The sequence below is a fragment of the Phyllobates terribilis genome, unplaced genomic scaffold, assembly GCF_046119375.1.
Source record: "Phyllobates terribilis strain yellow unplaced genomic scaffold, ASM4611937v1 Scaffold_13__5_contigs__length_258822181, whole genome shotgun sequence".
NCBI lineage: Eukaryota > Metazoa > Chordata > Amphibia > Anura > Dendrobatidae > Phyllobates > Phyllobates terribilis.
In genome coordinates this window covers 115366144-115388974 of record NW_027362773.1, presented here as the reverse complement: position 1 = coordinate 115388974, position 22831 = coordinate 115366144, and the positions used below count along the sequence as shown (strand labels likewise).

The 22831-nt window shown below is 44.9% G+C and overlaps 1 protein-coding gene across 1 annotated transcript; it reads left to right on the top strand.

Moving 5' to 3' along the window:
- Positions 1-3578: 3578 nt before the first annotated feature.
- Positions 3579-19940, top strand: STX5 (syntaxin 5). The gene is made up of 11 exons (XM_073658482.1): positions 3579-3719; positions 11777-11991; positions 12150-12220; positions 13143-13198; positions 15373-15443; positions 15545-15661; positions 17228-17284; positions 17428-17509; positions 17662-17762; positions 19009-19130; positions 19226-19940. Exons 2-11 carry the CDS (start codon positions 11791-11793, stop codon positions 19383-19385), a joined length of 1038 nt encoding a protein of 345 aa, XP_073514583.1. The 5' UTR covers positions 3579-3719; positions 11777-11790; the 3' UTR covers positions 19386-19940.
- The last annotated feature ends 2891 nt before the right edge of the window (positions 19941-22831 follow it).

Below are 22831 nucleotides of genomic sequence, written 5' to 3'. Positions count from 1 at the left end.
ACTGCCGAGCCTGGGTCAGGAGACCTGCGGCAATTGGATTGCCGAGCCTGGCTCAGGAGACCAGCGGCCATGAGACTGCTGAGCCTGGGTCAGGAGACCCGCGGCCAAGAGACTGCCGAGCCTGGGTCAGGAGACCCAGGGCCATGAGACTGCCGAGCTTGGGTCAGGAGACCCGCGGCCATGAGACTGCTGAGCCTGGGTCAGGAGACTCGCGGCCATGAGACTGCCGAGCCTGGGTCAGGAGACCCGGGGCCATGAGACTGCCAAGCCTGGGTCAGGAGACCCGCGACCATGGGACTTCAGAGCTTGGGTCAGCAGACCCGTGGCCATGGGAATGCAGAGCTTGTGTCAGGAGACCCACGACCATGGGACTGCCGAGCCTGGGTCAGGAGACCTGCGGCAATTGGATTGCCGAGCCTGGGTCAGGAGACCTGCGGCAATTGGATTGCCGAGCCTGGGTCAGGAGACCAGCGGCCATGAGACTGCTGAGCCTGGGTCAGGAGACCCGCGGCCATGAGACTGCCGAGCTTGGGTCAGGAGACCCGCGGCCATGAGACTGCCGAGCCTGGGTCAGGAGACCCGGGGCCATGAGACTGCCGAGCCTGGGTCAGGAGACCCACGGCCATGAGACTGCCGAGCCTGGGTCAGAAGACTCGCGACCATGGGACTGCCGAGCCTGGGTCAGGAGACCCGCGACCATAGGACTGCCAAGCCTGGGTCAGAAGACCTGCGACCATGGGCCTGCCGAGCATGGGTCAGGAGTCCCACGACCATGGGATTGCCGAGCCTGGGTCAGGAGATCCGTGGCCATGGGACTGCCAAGCTTGGGTCAGAACACCCGCGACCATGGGACTTCAGAGCTTGGGTCAGCAGACCCGTGGCCATGGGACTGCCAAGCAAAGGTCAGGAATCCCGCGACCATGAGATTGCCGAGCATGGGTCAGAAGACCAGCGACCATGGGACTTCAGAGCTTGGGTCAGCAGACCCGTGGCCATGGGAATGTAGAGCTTGTGTCAGGAGACCCGCGACCATGGGACTGCCGAGCCTGGGTCAGGAGACCTGCGGCAATTGGATTGCCAAGCCTAGGTCAGGAGACCAGCGGCCATGAGACTGCTGAGCCTGGGTCAGGAGACCCGCGGCCATGAGACTGCCGAGCCTGGGTCAGGAGACCCGGGGCCATGAGACTGCCGAGCTTGGGTCAGGAGACCCGCGGCCATGAGACTGCTGAGCCTGGGTCAGGAGACCCGCGACCATGGGACTTCAGAGCTTGGGTCAGCAGACCCGTGGCCATGGGAATGCAGAGCTTGTGTCAGGAGACCCACGACCATGGGACTGCCGAGCCTGGGTCAGGAGACCTGCGGCAATTGGATTGCCGAGCCTGGGTCAGGAGACCAGCAGCCATGAGACTGCTGAGCCTGGGTCAGGAGACCCGCGGCCATGAGACTGCCGAGCCTGGGTCAGGAGACCCGGGGCCATGAGACTGCCGAGCTTGGGTCAGGAGACCCGCGGCCATGAGACTGCCGAGCCTGAGTCAGGAGACCCACGGCCATGAGACTGCCGAGCCTGGGTCAGGAGACCCACGGCCATGAGACTGCCGAGCCTGGGTCAGAAGACTCGCGACCATGGGACTGCCGAGCCTGGGTCAGGAGACCCGCGACCATAGGACTGCCAAGCCTGGGTCAGAAGACCTGCGACCATGGGCCTGCCGAGCATGGGTCAGGAGTCCCACGACCATGGGATTGCCGAGCCTGGGTCAGGAGATCCGTGGCCATGGGACTGCCAAGCTTGGGTCAGAACACCCGCGACCATGGGACTTCAGAGCTTGGGTCAGCAGACCCGTGGCCATGGGATTGCCAAGCAAAGGTCAGGAATCCCGCGACCATGAGATTGCCGAGCATGGGTCAGAAGACCAGCGACCATGGGACTTCAGAGCTTGGGTCAGCAGACCCGTGGCCATGGGAATGTAGAGCTTGTGTCAGGAGACCCGCGACCATGGGACTGCCGAGCCTGGGTCAGGAGACCTGCGGCAATTGGATTGCCAAGCCTAGGTCAGGAGACCAGCGGCCATGAGACTGCTGAGCCTGGGTCAGGAGACCCGCGGCCATGAGACTGCTGAGCCTGGGTCAGGAGACCCGCGGCCACGAGACTGCCGAGCCTGGGTCAGGAGACCCGGGGCCATGAGACTGCCGAGCATGGGTCACGAGACCCGCGGCCATGGGACTGCCGAGTTTGGGTCAGGAGACCCGCGGTCATGGGACTGCCGAGCCTGGGTCAGGAGACCCGCGGCCATGGAACTGCCGAGCCTGGGTCAGGAGACCCGCGGCCATGGGACTGCCGAGCCTGGGTCAGGAGACCCGCGGCCATGAGACTGCCGAGCATGGGTCAGGAGACCCACGGCCATGAGACTGCCGAGCCTGGGTCAGGAGACCCACGGCCATGAGACTGCCAAGCCTGGGTCAGGAGACCCGCGACCATGGGACTTCAGGGCTTGGGTCAGCAGACCCGTGGCCATGGGAATGCAGAGCTTGTGTCAGGAGACCCGCGGCCATGGGGCTGCCGAGCCTGGGTCAGGAGACCCGCGGCGATGGGACTGCTGAGCCTGGGTCAGGAGACCCGCGGTCATGAGACTGCAGAGCCTGGGTCAGGAGACCCACGGCCATGAGATTGCAGAGCCTGGGTCAGGAGACCCAGGGCCATGAGATTGCCGAGCCTGGCTCAGGAGACCCGCGGTCATGAGACTGCCGAGCCTGGCTCAGGAGACCCGCGGTCATGAGACTGCCGAGACTGGGTCAGGAGACCCACGGCCATGAGACTGCTGTGCCTGGGTCAGGAGACCCGCGGCCATGAGACTGCCGAGCCTGGGTCAGGAGACCCACGGCCATGAGACTGCCGATCCTGGGTCAGGAGACCCAGGCCATGAGATTGCAGAGCCTGGGTCAGGAGACCCAAGGCCATGAGACTGCCGAGCCTGGGTCAGGACACCAGCGGTCGGTCCATGCATCATTGCCTGGGTACTCGGCTATGAAACACGGACATCTGAAACCAGTCTAAGGCCAGGATCGCATTTCCCGGTCTGTATACTAAGCGCAGGTCTCCCGATCCGAACGTAACGCCTCATATACGTCTAGAAGGCTGTGCGATCTGTACACGGACCGCGAAATGTGTGACCCCCGACGGAGGCAACAGAGAAACCGGAAAAACCAAAGTCCAGCACCTAACAGAAAATCCTCAGTAAGTCAAAAAAACAAATTTATTAAATAAAAAAAAAGTCATAAAAACTGAAGGTGTGTATGACGCTGACGCGTTTGGGATTGACACTAGTCCTTATTCATGGGTCACGTGTGAGCCCGACCTACATCTCTGGTGATACATTTTACTATAGTCCTAGTTGAAGTCAGAGAAGCCAGCAGCAGGGCCTCCATTATACAGGCTGTTTATAAGCGCCGTCCTGAAGCCTCCGAACTCCCTGACCGCCATGGTCACCCACCAGTGAGCAGCATTCCGCTATCAGCTATCAGCTGCGCTTGGACGCCTCACTCCCTCCACTTCCGGGTTCACACATGTCCCCGCCTCTTTTCCCACTACGTCATCAGCTTGCGCCGTGAGTTGCACAGGAACCAGTGACGTGTGAGTACGTGGCGCTGACGTCAACGAAACCCCCGGCACAGACAGAGCCTGTAAGCGGCGGTGACCGGTGAAACAGACGGAGAAAAGAAACGTAAGTGCTGCCGGTGCGGGCGGGGTGAGCCGTACACAGAGCTCTGCTGTAAGAATGGCGCCATCACTCTGCTCACAGGCGCCGGCAGTTATCGTAGTTTATTTTGATGACGTCATTAGAAGGGGTCGTCAGGCCGGAGTTACCAAGGTGCCTGTGATGGCGTCAGTGGTGGTCCTAGTGGGCAGTGGATGTCTGGTCACACTTCTGTTCCTGTGACTGGTGTGGGGCGACCGCTCTTGTATCAGAAGCCGATGAGAAGCGAAATCTGAGATTGTGGTTTGCGTTGTTAAAGAATCCCCTCAGGAGCCCACAATTGTGTTATCTCAGGGGCTGGTGCTGAGGTATTGGGTACTGGACACCAGGGGACCTGTTGCCAAGAGGCTGAGGTATGGGGGACCGGACACCTGGGGACATGGTGCCAAGAGGCTGAGGTATGGGGGACCTGGTGCCAAGAGGCTGAGGTATGGGGGACCTGGTGCCAAGAGGCTGAGGTATGGGGGACCTGGTGCCAAGAGGCTGAGGTATGGGGGACCTGGTGCCAAGAGGCTGAGGTATGGGGGACCGGACACCGGGGGACCTGGTGCCAAGAGGCTGAGGCATTGGATGTGGTATCGGACGATTATGTTGTGGTGACCCGTAAAGACTCCACGGTGATAGGAGCTTAAAGTGGTGTTCCTGTTTTGTACATAGGCTGTCAGATTTAGAGCTGTTAATAAAACCCTACCCAGCTCCAGTGATGTTTCTTCACCGCTGCTCCCCTCATTATTGATTGGCAGTAGCGGTGATGCCTTGTCTAACTGCAAATGTAGACTGCATACTCTTCGGAGCCCAGTGATTGGCTGCAGTGGTTATGAGCACTGGTGACGGGAGCAGGGGCAGAGCTCATCACCGGACCCAGGGGAGATGAGTAAAAGCTCAGTGTATATTATAAATCTGACGGCCTTTGGACATATAGAACCCCTTTTAAAGGGAACAGTCCGGCACTCACATCTTAAAATAATAATTTTATTGATCCAGTAGTATAAAAGGTGCAAAAAATGGTTGAACACAGCAGCACAAAAATTAAAAAGTCAGAAAAGAAATATCCGCTGCGCTCCCAGGAAACGTGTTTCACACCTACATGGTCCTTTGTCAAGGCTTGACATGTACTGTAGGTCTGAAACGTGTTGGCTGGGAGCGCAGCGAATATTTCTTTTCTGCCTTTTTAACTTTTGTGCTGTTGTGTTCAACAATTTTTTTGTGCTTTTTATACTATTGGATCAATAAAGCAATTCTTTTAAGAAGATGTGAGTGCTATCGTTTGGACTGTTGCTCTTACTGGAGTATTTTCCTGTGCACCTGGACAGGTGAGCTGATTGCTCCCTTTTCATTCTCTTTTTTTAAATGTTTTTTTTTTTTCATAATTTGGGTAAAATCAAGCAAATTTGTAATTTGGCTTCTAATTTTATAGTGTACTGCTCATTGTCTAGGTTACCGGAAACCGTCTGTGTTTGTTAGAGGTGGTTGGTTTCTTAGGCAGCAAGTCTGCTCTGAAGTGACTAGATTCAGTGTCCCTGCCCTTCTCAAATGCTGCAGAGACAAAGCTGCCTCTGCTCACATCAAGGGAGAGCGCACAGTTGGGCCATGTCATCGTCCCCCTGTCAATTCTCTCTGGGAAGCTAGGAGGCAAGCGAGGACTACTGTCCTGAAGAAAATGAGAAAAAACCTTTAAGGGAGGAAATGTTTAATGTGATTTTAATAAATGTTAATCTCATAGTTGCAGGTGTACAAGTGATAATATTGCACTGCTGAATCTGATGCGATCACATTCATCATTCCCTATTTAAACACTTGAAAACTTATTTTTAAAGGTTCCTTTAGTTAATTCTTTTTACCTTGCTTATCTCTCTGTGACTGACCTTGCGGTGGGGCCATTATGGGTGAAATGGAGCAGATAATAGGAGTCACAATCAGACAGTTTTGTGACACGACAGCTGCCTCGTTGGACGTCTTCGTCCGTTGTGTACACAGTGCTTGCTGACCGCTGGATATGGAGAATACCAAAAGATGAACTATGCATTCTCTTTTCACTATCTCACCAGACATCTGACCACTGGCTATGTGATTTTTTTTTTTGCAGTTATTCTGCAGCTCCTTGTTTTTACAATGCCAATGCCCCTTGACAGCTTTACAAGGAACGTATGGGAACGTTTTTGAATGTTTAGAATAGAGGTATAACTGTGTATGTGCTTGTGCCCCCATTAAAAATTTATACCTGTGTTGATAGAGCTTAGATGTGCTAGTCTGGAGAAATTTAATGTAGAAGTGCAATGGGGGAGTGTTGGTGCATTTAAACTGCTGTTTCCAAGTGCATTGACACTACCCTAATGCACTTCCAACCTGATTTGCATATGGCTTCTACATTAGATTTAGCACTACTGGAAAGTTGGATCTCTTCCAAAAAGAGGGGCCTCTAGACTCTCCCTCCAAAAGAGGCACCAAGGAGAATTTTAAGGGGTTGTCCATATATAAATTATATATCAGTTGCTGTCCAACCACTGAGACCTGCATCGATCAGCAAAACAGTGTACTTTTACCTATGTTAGATTGGAACAGCATTGCACGTGCCTGATCACTGTTCTGTGAGGTTGGCGAGCTCTTTACTTGGCTTTTTCCAGCTGTCCATTCTTTAGAGAATGAATGAAACGTCAATTGTATCATAACTTATCTTCACTTTAAAGCAGAACTCCAGCGTTTTTTTTTTAATTATTTTACCGCCAGAGTGGTATCTCTAATGTCTGTTCCTTGCCCCTAGTAATATACTTACCAGCTGCTGTCTTCTGCTCTTCCCAGTCTCGCAGCCTTCTGCTCTTCCCAGTGCCACTCCAGTCCCGTTCTGCCATATTTTGACCGCAGCACCTGACTGACCAAATGTCAGAGGTAACGGTCAGAAGCTCTCAACGTAAGTCTGAGGACCTCGTTCTGGCTCTCATAGGCCTGCATTGAGAAGTGACTTCCGGTCTGTCCAGCAACGCTGGAACGATGCGGCAGGTCGCAAATAACAGAAGGTGACTGGAGTGGTACTGAGAACAGAAGAAGATGGTGGCTGGTAACGGTAAGTATTTTACTACAGGTAGGGAACGAGTATTAGTGGTGCTAATATAAAAAAAAAAAAAAAACACCGTTGTGGTGCTTTAAGAAGCTGACACCAAGATGTCCTCCCACTAACCCCCATGAAAAATGCTTGTATATTAGGCCTAACTGAGCATGTGTTTGAAGGATCTGTAGACAAAGCCAGTGGCCAAACAAGGCTATAGTTTTGAGTTAATTATGTACTTTATTTTATTTTTTATTTTTTTAACACTATACAGTTATTGTTTGGCAGAAAAGAAAAAAAAATACCGAAAATGCTCTCTAAGTGTCACCACGCCAATAAGAATAAGGCCTTAAACCCTCCATATGTGGCGCGTCAAATAACACCACATGGATTTTGACCAGCACCAATGACAAAAAAGATTGAAAGCCTTCCAACCCACTATCCTCAAGATTAATGATCCTATTAGGGAAGATCAGCATCTTCTCCCCAACAAGATATTTGCTCAAGTATTGTAGGGGGACTTACGAAAATAGATGAAAATCAGAGGTAAACCATCATAAGCTTAGCTGCTGCTGTTGAAACGTCTGGTATTTGACTTTGACAAAACTTTATTGATCTAGTCATGTACGGATTATATGCGTTTTTTTACCTGCGGATTTTCCACATCTAATTTAATTCTACGGGGAAAATCTGCACATAAAACTCAGTGTACCCGCAAGAGAAATTGACATGTTGCGGATATCATATACACACACCACAGGTCAAGTTACGCGGCGTAAAAAAAACCCCAGTGGGCATGAGATTGCATAAATCACATCCACTTTGCTGAAACTTTAAGACACTGCGTTTTTTTGCACAGTGAAAATACGCAGCTCCAAAACCTTGTTGTGCGAACTCAGCCTTATAATCTAGAGCTGCATTCACAATTCTTCTCAGCTGAGTTCAAGGCTCTCAATGCGATGCGTACTGTAGGGGTTTTCTTAGTTTTAGTATTTCCTTTTTTTAAATTTGGTCTGTTTCAACATTTTTTTTTTATTTTAACAGAAAGTAAGAAAGAGAATTGCATCTCTCCCAAAAAACTGGACCTGCAATAGTGCAAACTGCCCCAATAATGGGAGTCACAATCCTGTATTTGGTCTAGTTAGACCCAAAAGTTCTGTGCCATGACTGCTATCTCAGGATCCATTTCCTTTGCTGTTTGCCCTGTACTTACTGAATGCTGTGTACCTTAAGGACTGACATTAATTCTGCCCTTATTTCTGGATACCCGTCCAGGCACCCGCCTTTCGGCTTTGTGATTCTTTTTGCTTTTTGAAACTGTTATTCTGCAGCACTTTGGTTTTTATGTTTCTGCAGCCCCTTAGCATCTTTAAGTATGGGATGTGGTTATTAAATGTTTGTTTTTTTTTCTGGTATTTTTCACATCTTCATGAAGAAAAAAAACAACCTGTGAATATGTTACAGCTTCCATTAGGTTTCAGTGTTTGAACGGCATGGGTTAAGGTCTCATGAACTTTCCGGATTTACTTGCGGAGAACATTTTTCCTAGTTAAGCAACGTAAACCGAACAGAGGATCTATTCTTCTTGCCTGAATGTTTGCATAATGCACTGTTGGCAGAGATGCATCCATTCATATTTTTTTTTTGCAATTGGGGGAAAAAGGGTATGCAGATTTTGCAAAAATATTTCTAGCATATCCACAGAATGAGACTCGCCTATGGTGAGAAGGAAGATGCATTGACCCCTGGCAGATACTGCAGAGATTGAGGTTTATACATGTGTCTGAATCCATTCCAGACTACATGATTTGCGTCACCAGCTGAGCATAAATTTCTTCTGTAGAAAAACCCTTCCAGTTGATTGTCTTCTGGTGGATCTCGGCTCTTAGAATAGGTTACTTGGTCCTTACCGATAAGATACATGTCTTGTGTAGACCTAAACCTATTCCGAGTTTTTTGTACCCTCCTCAATTCAGTGTCCATTTAAATCAATGGCTACTAGAAGGGGTTCACCAGACAAAAGATAGCGATGACTTATCCTCAGGATTGGGTCATCCATATTCGATCTGTGGGGGCCTGATATCTGGCATCCTCCCCATTTGGCTGCTATTATCTCTGTCCAGTTGTACACCTTGATAGGAGCTGCAATGTGTAGCTCTATTTGATGTGTAGCGGCCGCTACCAGGTACTGCAGATCAGCCCTTATTTTCTTGCATATTCTGCACAGCAGCTGCTATTCTCTTGACGGCCACCAATCTGATATTGATGACCTTTAATGATTTTTATGGACATCTCATTTACACAGTGGTTCCCACATGTGGCAGAACAATTTGCCAAATCCCTACAATAAAGGGGGAAAAAGTGTGAAATATAGCCGGGGCTGCAGAGCAATTGTTGCATGCTCTCAAGTTGCAATTTCAGTCATGGGCAACCATCAAAAAGAGTTTGAGCTGTGATTTTGCTGCAACTCCTGATATTTTCCAACATGTAACCTCTGGTCCTCTTAAGACCTCCTTCTCTCTTCCACACTTTTACGTTCCTCACCAAATCGCTCCAAGACTTCTCCCAAGTGTCCCACATCCTCTGGACTTCTGTGCTCCAACACGTCCGATTATTCACCACATTTGGACCTTTCAGACAAAACTTGAAAACCCATTTCTTCAGGAAAGCTACTGCCTGCAATGCCGGAGCTGCCTCCTCACCACCACCGGAGCTGCCTCCTCACCACCACCGGAGCTGCCTCCTCACCACCACCGGAGCTGCCTCCTCACCATCACCGGAGCTGCCTCCTCACCACCACCGGAGCTACTGTCTTAATTTATCTCCAGCCAGAAAACAATGTAACTGAACAAAGAAAAGCCCTCCACGTGTGAATCGATGGGGCCAGGCGTGTGTCAATGAGCGAGTGCTGCTCACATACTTTGGTTGTGCTGGGCAGGCAGGCGCAACACCGACTTGATGAAGGAGACGGAACGTTCCCGAAACGCATAGTTCATTAAAAGTTCTTCCTCCCTCTGTGGTCTCCTACATCCACGGCAACACCCGGACAATAACTCAATCTATCTTCCATACATCTTAGAATACAAAGCACAAGCGGACAAAGTGATCGTAATGGATGGGACCGTGAATTTCAGCTTGGACCTACAGAGGCTTGGAGTGAAAGTGGTGTCATCATCTGAAAGAGGCATTATTTCCTCTTATCTTCTAATGTCTGAATTATTAAGCTTTTAGTAAGTCCTATTGTATATTGAGGACTTGCATTTTCCTGCCCATTGCTGCTTCTTGTGCTTTGTGGAATGGCTATATGGCAATGTACGGACCTACCGGTCCCCTCCCTGTAGAAGAGCCCTTTCCTTGGAGCCGCCTTTCTATTGCTCCATTGTGGGAGACTAACTTTCCGCTACAACAGGAGTGACATCACAGGAATATGGAAGGTTACTGTCCTTCTATTACTGACTGGTTTTGGGGACACTCTGAATTTTTTTTTTTTCCCCAATCCTACCAGGGCAAGACCCACACAAATGCATATGAGGTTTGTTTATACGGCCCCATTTGGGAGTTCATGGGTATATACAACCCTCTGATGAAAGAACGAGAGCATTTGGTGCTCTCATAAGGGTTAACAAAATACTTAACCCCTTAAATGACCGCCAATACAACTTAAAACTGACCTGAGACATAAGAGACTAGTATCCTCTGATGGATGACAATCCAGCCGCTGTCAGCTGTACACTATAGCTGACAACTTGCTGCATCAGCCACGATCAGTGTCGGCACCGACCATGGCCTTTTAACCCCTTGCTTTCAATAATGACTACAGCATCTAGATGGGGGTCTTCCTCTTTAACCCCATTGGCACCCTGAGATCTTGATCGCGTGGTCCAGATGTTTGCCTTGGCTATTCATGGCCATATAACGGCCTTAGCGTCTGCCTGTTATAGAAACATTTAGGTGGTAAAAAAATTTTTTTTTTTTTCTTTCCTGTCATGTCACTTTGCATTAATTCCTGAAAAGCACTTCAAGGGTTAATAAACTATTTGAAAGCAATTTTGAATACGTTAAGGGGTGCCGTTTTTAAAATGGTATGACTTTTGGGTGGTTTCCAATATATAGGACCCCCAAAGTCACTTCAAAACTGAACAAGTCCCTATAAAAATAATTTTTGTAAATTTCCTTGAAAAAAATGAAAAACTACTGCTACATTTTTAAACCTGCTAAAATGTTAAAAAAATAAAACAACATTTTACAAATGGTGCTGATGTAAAGCAGACATGAGGGAAAAGTTATTCATTGATGTTTTTGTGTGGTATGACTAGCTGGATTAAAGGGAGAGTCATTCAAAGTTTAAAAATTGCAATTTTTAAATAGTTTTTGTCAAATTTCTGATATGTTTATAAATAAATACAAAACATATCAAACTAAATTTAGCATGATCATAAAGTATAATGTATCACGAAAAAATAGTCTCAAAATCGGTGCGATATGTTGAAGCGTTCCAGAGTTATTACTACATAAAGGGACACTGGTCAGATTTCAAAAACTTGGCCTGGTCATGGTTAAAATGACCAAAGTTTGTATGTTTTCCGCAACTTATAGGATGGGATAATTTATTGATCGACCACTGATCCGAAGAAATGGGCTCTGCTGTGCCCCATCTGAATTGAGAGTCCCATAGATGATGAATTAGGGGTCTCGGCTGAAGGAGCTGCAGAAATCAGGAAGTTACTTCCTGCGTGGGAAAGGGATAACTTACAAACTTTTTAAGAACTTTTGCCGCTCTGATGGTTATTCTTTGGCATGATCCTTCCAAATGAATGCTTAACACAGAAAAATGGTTGAAAAATATACCAAAGTCCTTCCTTTTTATTTTCATTCTCCTAAGCTTTGTAATGCTATTTTTTAGTTTTTTTTTTTTTCTATGGAAAACATGATGCATTATTATTTGCGCAAGTTTTTTTTTTTTTTTTTTTTTTTTTTACAGCTGGCCCAGGACCCATGAACGCTCGTAAACGTCACGGTTCCCGAAACACTGAGAACGGAGTATACGTAGGACCCCCACAAACCCAGGTCCTGCCCTCCCAAGCTGCCCCTGAAGTTTTGCCTCCCCCTACTCTCGTCCCACCAGCTGATAACATGTCTTGCCGGGACCGCACAGCTGAGTTCATGTCTGCCTGCAAGTCATTGCGTGGACGTCAGGTTAGTGCTGGAATAAAAGGGACAACAATAGTTGGGGGTATTCAATGGGATGATCCAACTCCTATTCTTTTTCTTTTAAAAGGCAGTGATGAATTTGCTCTAAGTGACCTCTGCTAAGTCTATGTCACTCAACTTCCTTCCTTTCCTTTCATTTACAGAATAGTGTGCCGCTCTCCAACCCCTCTCTCAATGCTGTAAAACAGAGAAGTGAATTCACTCTTATGGCCAAGTAAGAAGCTGAAGAACCTTTCTATGTGTCACCTTATGTCCTACGAAAACACAGTGAAGTGTCCTCTGTGAACACACTAAACTATTATTAGAGAGTTCAGTACTTGAGGAGACGCTTTTTGGGGAAAATTTATAACCATTCAATGTTTTACTGGAATTGCATTTGCGTTTTTTTTTGTGGATCTTACAAAAAAAATCTACATGTCTTCAAAGAAGAAAAAAAACTGCATGTGTGAATCCAGTCTTGGATGCTAGGATGTTGACGTGTTATACTTTAATAAGTAAGCTACATCTATGTTCAGTTAAAGGGACCCTGACAGCTGACACATGCTGCTCGAACCACAGCTAGTATGTATCGGGCACCGGCTGTAGGATCTCAGTAATGTATGTTTGACTCTGAAACTCCGCGGTGTGTCAGAGAAAAAACATACTTTAAAAGCCACCGGGGATAGCTGATGGCTGCCCCCCCACCTGCCGGGTTTCTCCCTATGCACGCAGGGACAGACCGGTCACTCCAGGATAGCAGGCAAAGGGCAGCTGCCAGGTACCTGTCTGCTTGAGTATTCTCCTGTGCAGTTTGGTCCCTAGCGGCTTTTAAAATACGTTTCTCTCTGAAACACCTTTAGCGTTTCACAGTCATACATACCTGTCCGCACTTGATGCATGGATTGGGCAGCATGTAATCTGCTGTCAGGTTCCCTTTAAGATTATGGGTGCCTTTACAATTTATAAGTGGAAAGTCTGATCTTTTCTTTACTCCTTTGGAGCAGAATTGCTCCCTTTCTTTGTCAATTATGGAGCAGAGATATTGTTTGATGCATTGATGTAAAAAAAAAAAAAAAATACATGAGGATTGTGTTGTCAGATTTACATAGGGTAAAGCTTTAGGATAGAACTTAGTTCACCTTGTTTCTGTTTTGCAGACGCATCGGGAAGGACCTCAGCAACACATTTACTAAACTGGAAAAGTTGACGATACGTAAGTACCGGCCGTTCATATATAGATCTCGTATAAGCTTTTGATTTTTATTAATGTTGGGAGGTTAAAAGGTATCTTTCAGTTTGGTGGCACAAAGCCGAGTAATGTAAGGGGTACTGTACTTTCTGCAAAACCTTTCCTAGCAGAATTGCTCCAGCTCCTCGCTAGAGAGGTCCAAAGCAAGAATAAGGAAAACCATACTCTGCAATGTTCTTTTGAGTTCCAAGGGCAACCATTTAGAAGTGTAATTCCCTTATCCCTTCCCTAGTGGATTTTTTTTTTTTTTTTTTTAAAGTATACTTATCATTAACCCCTTTCCACTTCAGGTACAGTTGTATAAAGTGGGCTTCGGAGCCGACTCAGTACAGTGTGCGTGCTGACTGTGTTATACAGCTGGCACCCACCTGGAACTGCTACGATCGGAGCTATTGCTGATATCCGCAATAAACCCATTGGCTAGCGGTTAGACTCGGAGCCCTTGGTGCTGAGGGGGCTGACTGACGTTCCCCCATATGCCTTTCCTGTGTTTCTGAGATCCCCCAAATGGACAATATATTGTCCTTTTTTAAAAAAAAAAAAAAAATTGTTTTAAAAATGTTCACAAATTAAAATAAAGTTGTTTTTTTTAATTTGCAAACATTTTTAAACTATTTAAAATTCAAAGCCTCTGGCGAAACGCGCGTTGGATCCAGTCACTTGGGGGTTAGTATTGGCTATCTTCTTTCATATATATGTTTGCAATATACCATTCCTTCAATACACGACTGTTAGCTCTCTTTTATATTTACCAAGTGAATGCATCACTAATCATGTTACTAATGACAGTGTATCCATCTATTGGTCTCTATACATTTTACATTTAGCACTATGCACTTTATTTTGTAATTTTATTTAGGGACCCTGTTACACATTTCATGCATGCCTCTAAATATTTATATGTCTTGGTCTGGTATATGATTTGTTGATATCCTTTTCATTTATGAATGTATGAACATAATGCAATAGTTATTACCCCTTTTTGACTATTTTGTTGTCACTTTTCCCGTACACATATTTTTTATTTTATTTATTTATCAATAAATGTTATATTTTATAATGCCCCAGTTCCTGTGTCGTACATGTAGGTTATATATAAAAGTAAAACAATCTACAAAATATACATATTTGGCATTGTCTGTAAGGCTGTGTGCCCACGATGCGTTTTTAATGGGGTTTCCGCAGCGTTTTTGCAGCTGCGGAAACGCATTAAAAACGCATGGTAGAAGGCCTGCCATGTTCCCCAATGATAATCCGCATGTGCTGTGCACATGCTGCGGAAATTTCCGCTGCGGATTATCATTGCGGGAAAAAAACGCAGCACTACCAATTATTTTGCGGAAGCGCTGCGTTTTCGCCGCCATTGACTTGCATTAGAACGCGCCAATTCCGCAAGACTGCATCTGTACTTGCGTAATTGGCGCATTCTTATGTGCGGATGGTACCCGGGTGTGGAGGACAGGAGACTCTCCTCCACACCCAGGTACCATAGAAACTGTAAAAACAAGAATAAAATAAAGATTATATTCACCTTCCGACGGCCCCCGGTGTCCTTCCCTGTGCTTGCGGGCAGGACTGAAGGACCTGCGGTGACGTCAGTCATGTGACGGCAGGTCTTTCAGTGCAGTGTCCCGTGATCAGCTGGCAGCCAGGAATGAGCGCAGCAACACACGCCGGGCCATCGGAACGTAAATATAGGTTTATTTTTTTATTTTTAACCATTCTCTCGGGTCACACTATATAAATCCATGTCATTTGCATGGATTTATACAGTGTGAACAAGTTGTCAAGCACTTTCCAAGTGATGCTAAAATCGCTTTGAAAGCGCTTGTCAATCCGCATGCGGAAACGCATGTGAATCCGCATGTATTCCGCAGGAAAAACACATGTACAATCTGCATGCGTTTTTTTCTGCCAGGGAGATGCAGAAATGCTGCAGAAATTTTCTGCTTCATTTCTGCATCGTGGGCACATAGCCTAAAGGTGTGGACTGTTAAAAAAAAGTATTTTTTTGTTTTTTTTTTTCGTTTCCATACCACAATCTTTATTCCCATTTTAAGTGAAAAAATAAAAATATTATCTACACGAAGTTGCTTTTTTGGTTGCAGAGAACTTAAACGTTTTTATTTTCTCCATAGTGGCTAAAAGGAAGTCTCTTTTTGATGACAAAGCTGTAGAAATTGAGGAACTAACATATATCATTAAGCAAGTAAGTGTCTGTATATACAATATATCTTTAGTTATTCTACATAACTACACATGCATTTGTTTCTTATGTTTAATGCATGGATTATTTCTTTATGTCTCCAGGATATTAATAGTTTAAATCAACAAATTGCCCAGTTACAGTCCTTTGTGAGAGCCAGGGGCAGCCAGAGCGGACGGCATCTCCAGACTCATTCTAATACTGTGGTGGTCTCCCTTCAGGTGAGGTGGTCATGTATTAGCATTTGACCAAATGCCACAGTACTAATACTACTCTCCACCAGGAGATGTACATTTTATTTTTTTTACATCTTATGTGAACAACTAAGCTCTCCCTCGCTCTTCTGTGTTTAAAGGGATTCTGTCATCAGGTTTTTGCCACCTAATCTGAGAACAGCATAATGTAGAGACAGAGACCCTGATTCCAGTGACGTATCACTTACTAGGCTGCTTGTTGTAGTTTTGATAATCTTCTGCTGATCAAACAGTGATTTTTATCGATAGAGGACTAGTAAACCTGCTGCCAGGTAGTCCTCCATATTCATGAGCTCTGCATAACTCCACCCACACCACTCATTGGCGGTTTTCTCTCTGTGTACAGAGAAAGCTGCCAATCAGTGGTGTGGGCGGGGTTATACAGCTCAGCATTCAGAGAACTGCTAGATCTACAGCAGATAACTGATGTGGGCCCATTATTCTGTATGGAGGACTATGTGGGGCCCATTATTCTGTATGGAGGACTATGTGGGGCCCGTTATTCTGTATGGAGGACTATGTGGGGCCCGTTATTCTGTATGGAGGATTATGTGGGGCCCGTTATTCTGTATGGAGGACTATGTGGGGCCCGTTATTCTGTATGGAGGACTATGTGGGGCCCGTTATTCTGTATGGAGGACTGTGTGGGGCCCGTTATTCTGTATGGAGGACTGTGTGGGGCCCGTTATTCTGTATGGAGGACTGTGTGGGGCCCGTTATTCTGTATGGAGGACTGTGTGGGGCCCGTTATTCTGTATGGAGGACTGTGTGGGGCCCGTTATTCTGTATGGAGGACTGTGTGGGGCCCATTATTCTGTATGGAGGACTGTGTGGGGCCCATTATTCTGTATGGAGGGCTGTGTGGGGCCCATTATTCTGTATGGAGGGCTGTGTGGGGCCCATTATTCTGTATGAAGGACTATGTGGGGCCCATTATTCTGTATGGAGGGCTGTGTGGGGCCCATTATTCTGTATGGAGGGCTGTGTGGGGCCCATTATTCTGTATGGAGGACTGTGTGGGGCCCATTATTCTGTATGGAGGGCTGTTAATAGATATCAAGGTTGACCTGCAACTTTGTCCAAGTTTTTTATTTTGGATCTCTCTGTATTTGAGTTTGACATCCCTGGTATAGAGAGAACTAAGCACACACTCATGAGAGAATCTGCAGGAGGAAAGTGAAGGGGTAATGGCACACTCCTCAGCATCACTGTCTGTATATACAAGAAAAAAGTTATCCCCCATGGCTGTAGAAGCGAATACAGTCAAGGAATGAAGCCGTGCTCGTACAGGAGAGCTAGCAAAGGCAGCAGCTTTCTGAACACACAGACTCTGCATTTAGCATGTATTATCAGGGACACAATGACACAAGAAAAGTCTGAAGCTAAGTTACACACTGCATATCAAGTGGTCTGAGAATGAAGATTGCAGACTGAAACTTGGTCTAACTTTTATATAAAAACATTCTTCCTTGTGAAACGTGTCTATGACCTTTTTAGAAGTTCATATTTAACACCATAACTTTTTCTTTCTAGTCAAAACTGGCGTCCATGTCCAATGATTTCAAGTCTGTATTGGAAGTAAGAACAGAGGTGAGTTAGATTTTTTTGGTGGCTGGATTTTTTTTTCTTTCATTCTTTGCGATGGAGAGAAAACCCATTTATTTTATGGGGTTTCTTCTGAAGTTTTATTAGTTTTAACTGGTTTTTGTTTTGTGTTTTTTATTCTTTTTCAGAATCTAAAACAGCAAAAAAGTCGCAGAGAGCAGTTCTCGCAGGGCCAGGTCTCCACTCTTCCTCTTCATCACAATAGCATGGGTAAGTCTGCCAGAATGTCTTTTATAGCCACTGTCTTTTTTTTTTTTACTTCTCTGATGGCATGAAACATATGTGAGTAATGATATCGATTTCACCTTGACATCTATGTAATGAAACGTTATTCTCCATACGGTCTCATCTTGATTTTTTAGGGCCATCGGTTCTATTTCAAGACGACTCCCGAAGACATGGTGATGTGACAATAGAGATGGATTCTAAAGTTAGTCAACAATTGCAGCTCATAGATGAGCAGGTAAAGGCGATATCGCTTAGCGAACCCTAAGAATATTAATACTTTTTACAGCTAGGTGGATTTTAGAATTTTTGCAATTATTTTTTCTTCTGATAGGGTTGGTGCAAATTGATTCTCAGAACCCGGTTCAGCAGCCAAGTCGCTAAGCCGGTGCCACTGGACAGGTGCCTCTTACCTGATTTGCAGATCTTCTTTTGACTAGCTGGTCTTGCACGATGTCAGATGTGCATCATGGACGGCTAATCAAAAGAGGAGTCGAAGATGTCGTCGGTTCCCAGGGCATTTGTCCAGACTGCTGAACCGGGTCCTGTGACTCTATGTCCACCCGGTACTTTACGTCTGAATGCAATCTTTATAGTCATGTTTTTTTGTTTTTTTTAATTTACATGTTACGTTTTGAAGCAGAATTGCATGAAGAAAGTCATAACATGTAAATTAAAAAAAACATGACTATAAGGGCGTATTCAGATGTCTGTGAACGGACCACAATACACAGTATGTCCTTGGATCTCCTGACCCAAGCATGACCGCTTCATAGAGATATATGAAGCCGTCATACTCTGGTCAAGAGACCTGCGGTCCGATTTTGCACGGAGGTGTGAATCACTCCACGTCTAAGCCAAGCAGAATCCACCCAGCACTTTGTAAAACCGACAGGTCAAAATATGTAGAGTTCACACATGCCTATGTCTACTGGCATAGATGTTCACAAAATCATTAAATCTGAAAAGGCCATAAATCTCTGCAATACGGATACCAGTAACTTTTGCATCATAAAGTTGACAACTGGCATAATTAGATGCAATTGTAAAAGGGTGTGCAACTCCTTGCATCCCTTTAGGAAAAAAAAATGCTTTCCATCAGTTTGACATTTAGAAAGCACATGTCCACAATCTCCAATTCTAGAGGATAGTACCATGAAGAAAGGTTCCTGTAGGTACATCCTTTTGTACGTGTGCAGGGATGGCAGTAGCAATCTCTCATTTTTCCCTGCAATTTCTTGCATCCCATACCTGCAGAAAGTAAAAGCTTCTGCACTCAAGAGCTTTGATCCGGGTATCATTTGAAAAGATTCTGGGCTTTTCTATGGAATTTAATTAAATTCTAAATTTCAAGTTACGACTTTACATATGCGCATGGGAGGGAAAGGGGTTAACTTTAATAAAAGAAAAGAAAAACATTGTGTAATATATATATATTATATTATATTATGGTACAGCACAAATTCCATTTTATTCTCTTTCAGGATTCATATATTCAGAGCCGAGCAGACACTATGCAGAACATAGAATCCACCATCGTTGAACTGGGCTCCATCTTCCAACAATTAGCTCACATGGTAAAGGAGCAGGAGGAAACTATACAGAGGTAAAGCTCTTCAGAACCAAACATATAACTAAATCTTGATCTCAGTAACGCCGTCCTGATTACTTATACATTTTCCTATTTTTTTTTTTCCCCAGAATTGATGGAAATGTGGAAGAAACACATTTGAACGTGGAAGCGGCACATTCGGAAATCCTGAAATATTTCCAATCGGTCACATCAAACCGCTGGCTCATGATAAAGATCTTTCTTATACTTATTGTTTTCTTTATCATCTTTGTAGTTTTCTTGGCCTGAGACTATTGCACCCCACAAAAAAAAAAAAAAAAAAAATTAAAACTATTGGCACACTTCATGCTACCTCCAGACCGCCCAGTCTTGCAAAAAAAAGAAAAAGGAAGGAATATCCGAAATTGTCACTGCTTGTGTTTGTAAGAGGACTGGGTACATGTGTGAAGGATGGCGGAGGTGTGTTATGACTTCTTGCTTGGGCATCCTAAGGTCTTATTACCGCCGTAGGATGCTCATGCCCAGAAGAGACCGTGCACATATTTGATAGTGTCATAAAGAAGGATGAACGGTTGATGGCTGTGTGTGCATTTATAGGTTTATTACAAGCATTATATACATATTTTAGCCTATGTAAATATATATGCACACAGAGTCATAGGTATATAGTCGTGTAGAGTGAATGTATGCGTGCCTGTACGATGTGCAGATGTGGGTGACGTGTGCATCTACATGCTGTGACATTTGCCAATATTTGTAAAATTGCGTATGAGCGAGTGTGACAAAAGACTGAGTGGCTGACTAATCTGAAGTGTCTTACTGGAACTACCCCCCCCCCCCCCCTTCCCCCAAAAAAAATCAATCTGAGGCATTGACAAGGACCGGCCACGTCTCTGTACACAGATTTCATCATTATTTTAATCTCCATATTGACTTGTTTGTTTTTAAATTATTCATTGTCCATTAATATTAAAAAAAAAAATATATAAAAAAACTGAAAAAAAATGCATACTACACCGGGCATAGATTTACCCTCTTGCAGGGGACGATCCAGCAGACATGGATTGAATGACCTAGAGAAGAGGTTATTTTTAACATTCCATAAAACACGGATGACTTTAACCCCTCTCCCCTGTCAAATTCAGGGTCAATGCTATGACCTTCACACGATGTACAGATTGTATATAACTTGGAATGCACGAAAAATACAAAACATTTCAGCTCAGAAACTTGTGTTTGACTTTATTTTCTATATCTATATATTTTTTTCTAATTCTCATTGGGTGTGTATGTAGGACAGGTCATCAATGTTCAACGTCTGGAGACTAAAGGACTTCCACAGATCAGCAGGATCAAGGGGAATGGAAGCTCCCCTCTACAGAAGTGCCGGCCCGGCACAGCAATGTCCTCCTGAGTGTGACTGTAGCTGGTACTGCATTTCGGCATTTTCAAGTGAATGAGGTGAAAATGGTTGTCCTGCTCGTTGAATTTTTTGTTAATAGCTTTTAATGATTTAATATATAAAATTGAGTAACACAGTACTTGCTTTCCTGAACCTGTTATGTCGCTTCCCGAGTCGCCCGCCTGTTGTGCCTCAATTAATGTTAATGTTATTTTATAACATCCTAAGCATTTGGTGAATTTAAAAGTGTCTGGACAATCTTTTTTTTTTTTTTTTTTTTTTTTTTAAATGAATATTCTCATGATCGTTCTTCAGGAGGATACCGCTCCCTTGCCTCCTGGCTTCCTGCTTGCCAGGGGGAGGTCGGTGTGCTCCAGCTGTTTGACAATTTTGACCAACAACATGACTGAGCCACTGGTCCAACCGGCGTGCTCTCCCAACCGGCGTGCTCTCCTATGCTGCAAGTAAAGGCAGCTTTACCTCTGCAGCATCAGAGGGACATGGGTACTGAAACTGGCCAGGCACTGTATTGTGTGTCCAGCTTAATAACAGTGCTTACAGTCTATACAGCAAAGAGCTTGTAAGAGCTGCTCTCCTTGTCTAAGAAACCAACCACCTCTGATAGACTGCAGTGGTGGCCGGTAACCTAGGAAATTAGAAGTACACAATAAAAAATTTAAAAAAAGTCAGTTCTTGAGAACAGAGAAGATTTTTAATACGAGGCAAATTGCAAAGTTGCTGCTTTTTACAAGCGCTTTGCAATTTTACCTACTTTTGATAATAAAATCCCTTAAAGTGCAGTGATCTGCTGTACCAGGCACGGCCAAACTCGTATAGGCTTCACTGGGGCTGTGTGGATCTTGGCAAGCAATGCTGCTTCATTCTTGGGTTCGAAAAGGTAGAACCCCTATTAATCATGCATTCAAGGTTTATACTTGAAATAAGCCATCAATGTCATTCTAGAAAGCCTCTGTAAAGTGGAGAAGTGACCTGTCCCCTATGGTTCAAAAAAAAAAACATTTAAGTTACTGTAAACTTTTTTTTTTTTTTTTTAGACCTAGCAGGACGCATTCAGTAACTGTTGTATTTCATTACCCGTTCTAGTATTGGGACAGATCTCCATTTACACGTAGAACAGAACATATTCTTTTTAAGATGAGATGGGTTCTCCCAGCTTCCAAAGTCTGTTCTTAAAAATGTTTTCATTATATGGCTCCATTTAGGTTATTAACCTAAACATACAGGTTTAATAAATGTACATCCCCATCATACATGTACAAATAGACTACATAGGAGAAATTTTTGTAAATATATCACATTTTATTTAAAAAAAAAAATGTACATTTAGAAATTAATATTGTCACTTGATATTTCTGTCTTTTATTTTTTTTTTTATAGAGCAGTGTTATTACCAGTACTATGCGTTAGACTTGCCAGCACCAATAATTCTAGAAAAGTGGATATGTATTGAATCCCTTGTATAGAAATGGAAAGTTTACACAAGCATAAATTTTAGTTTCTATACTTTTTATTAAAAAAAAAAAAAAACCTGGATCCCAATAAGGGACATGCTTTCATTCATTTCCCCAGTTAAAGAGCCATAGGTTTGGCCCACAAGATCACAGAGAAAACGGACGATTTTGCCAGATGAAGTTGTTGATTGTCCACGGACAATACGACTAGTAATGTCATACGTGGATGGATCACGACCACCAGACCTACAGCCATCGCTTAGGCCCATAGAGGCATTCACAAGCAGTAGGACCCCAGTGATCATGGCTATGTACCCTAAAAGGGACAGGGATGGTTGAGATGACATTTCCTTTCTTGCTGGCTTTCATACCCACTTTTGACATCCGAAAAGAAAATATAAACACTGTTTTGCTGCATAAATGGGTCCTATTGTGCAAAATAGATTAACATAATATATATACACTGATATATATAATATGTACATACAGGAGGGGTATTTCCATATGACAGACTAAGGCCTCATTCACACGTCTGTATTTGTGCTTGTATTCCAAAGCCAGGAGTGGAACATACAGAGAAAAACTATAATTGAAAGATTGACACCTGTTCTTTGTTTTGGAGACGCTCCTGGTTTTGACATACAAATACTGGTGTGTGAATGAGGCCTAAGTGTGTGCTTGTCTTTTATTGACTGCTCTGGCTTTACAGGAGCGAGCTGCTGGCGGAGATGGATGGAAAACAAGTAGGTGGGACGCGGCACTGAACTGCTCGGTTATGAGAAGGGGGTACTGAGGGTCTAGGCTTGGTATGAACAGTCATATTACGCTGAAACTTTAAGGACGCCTGCAGAAGAGCGTAT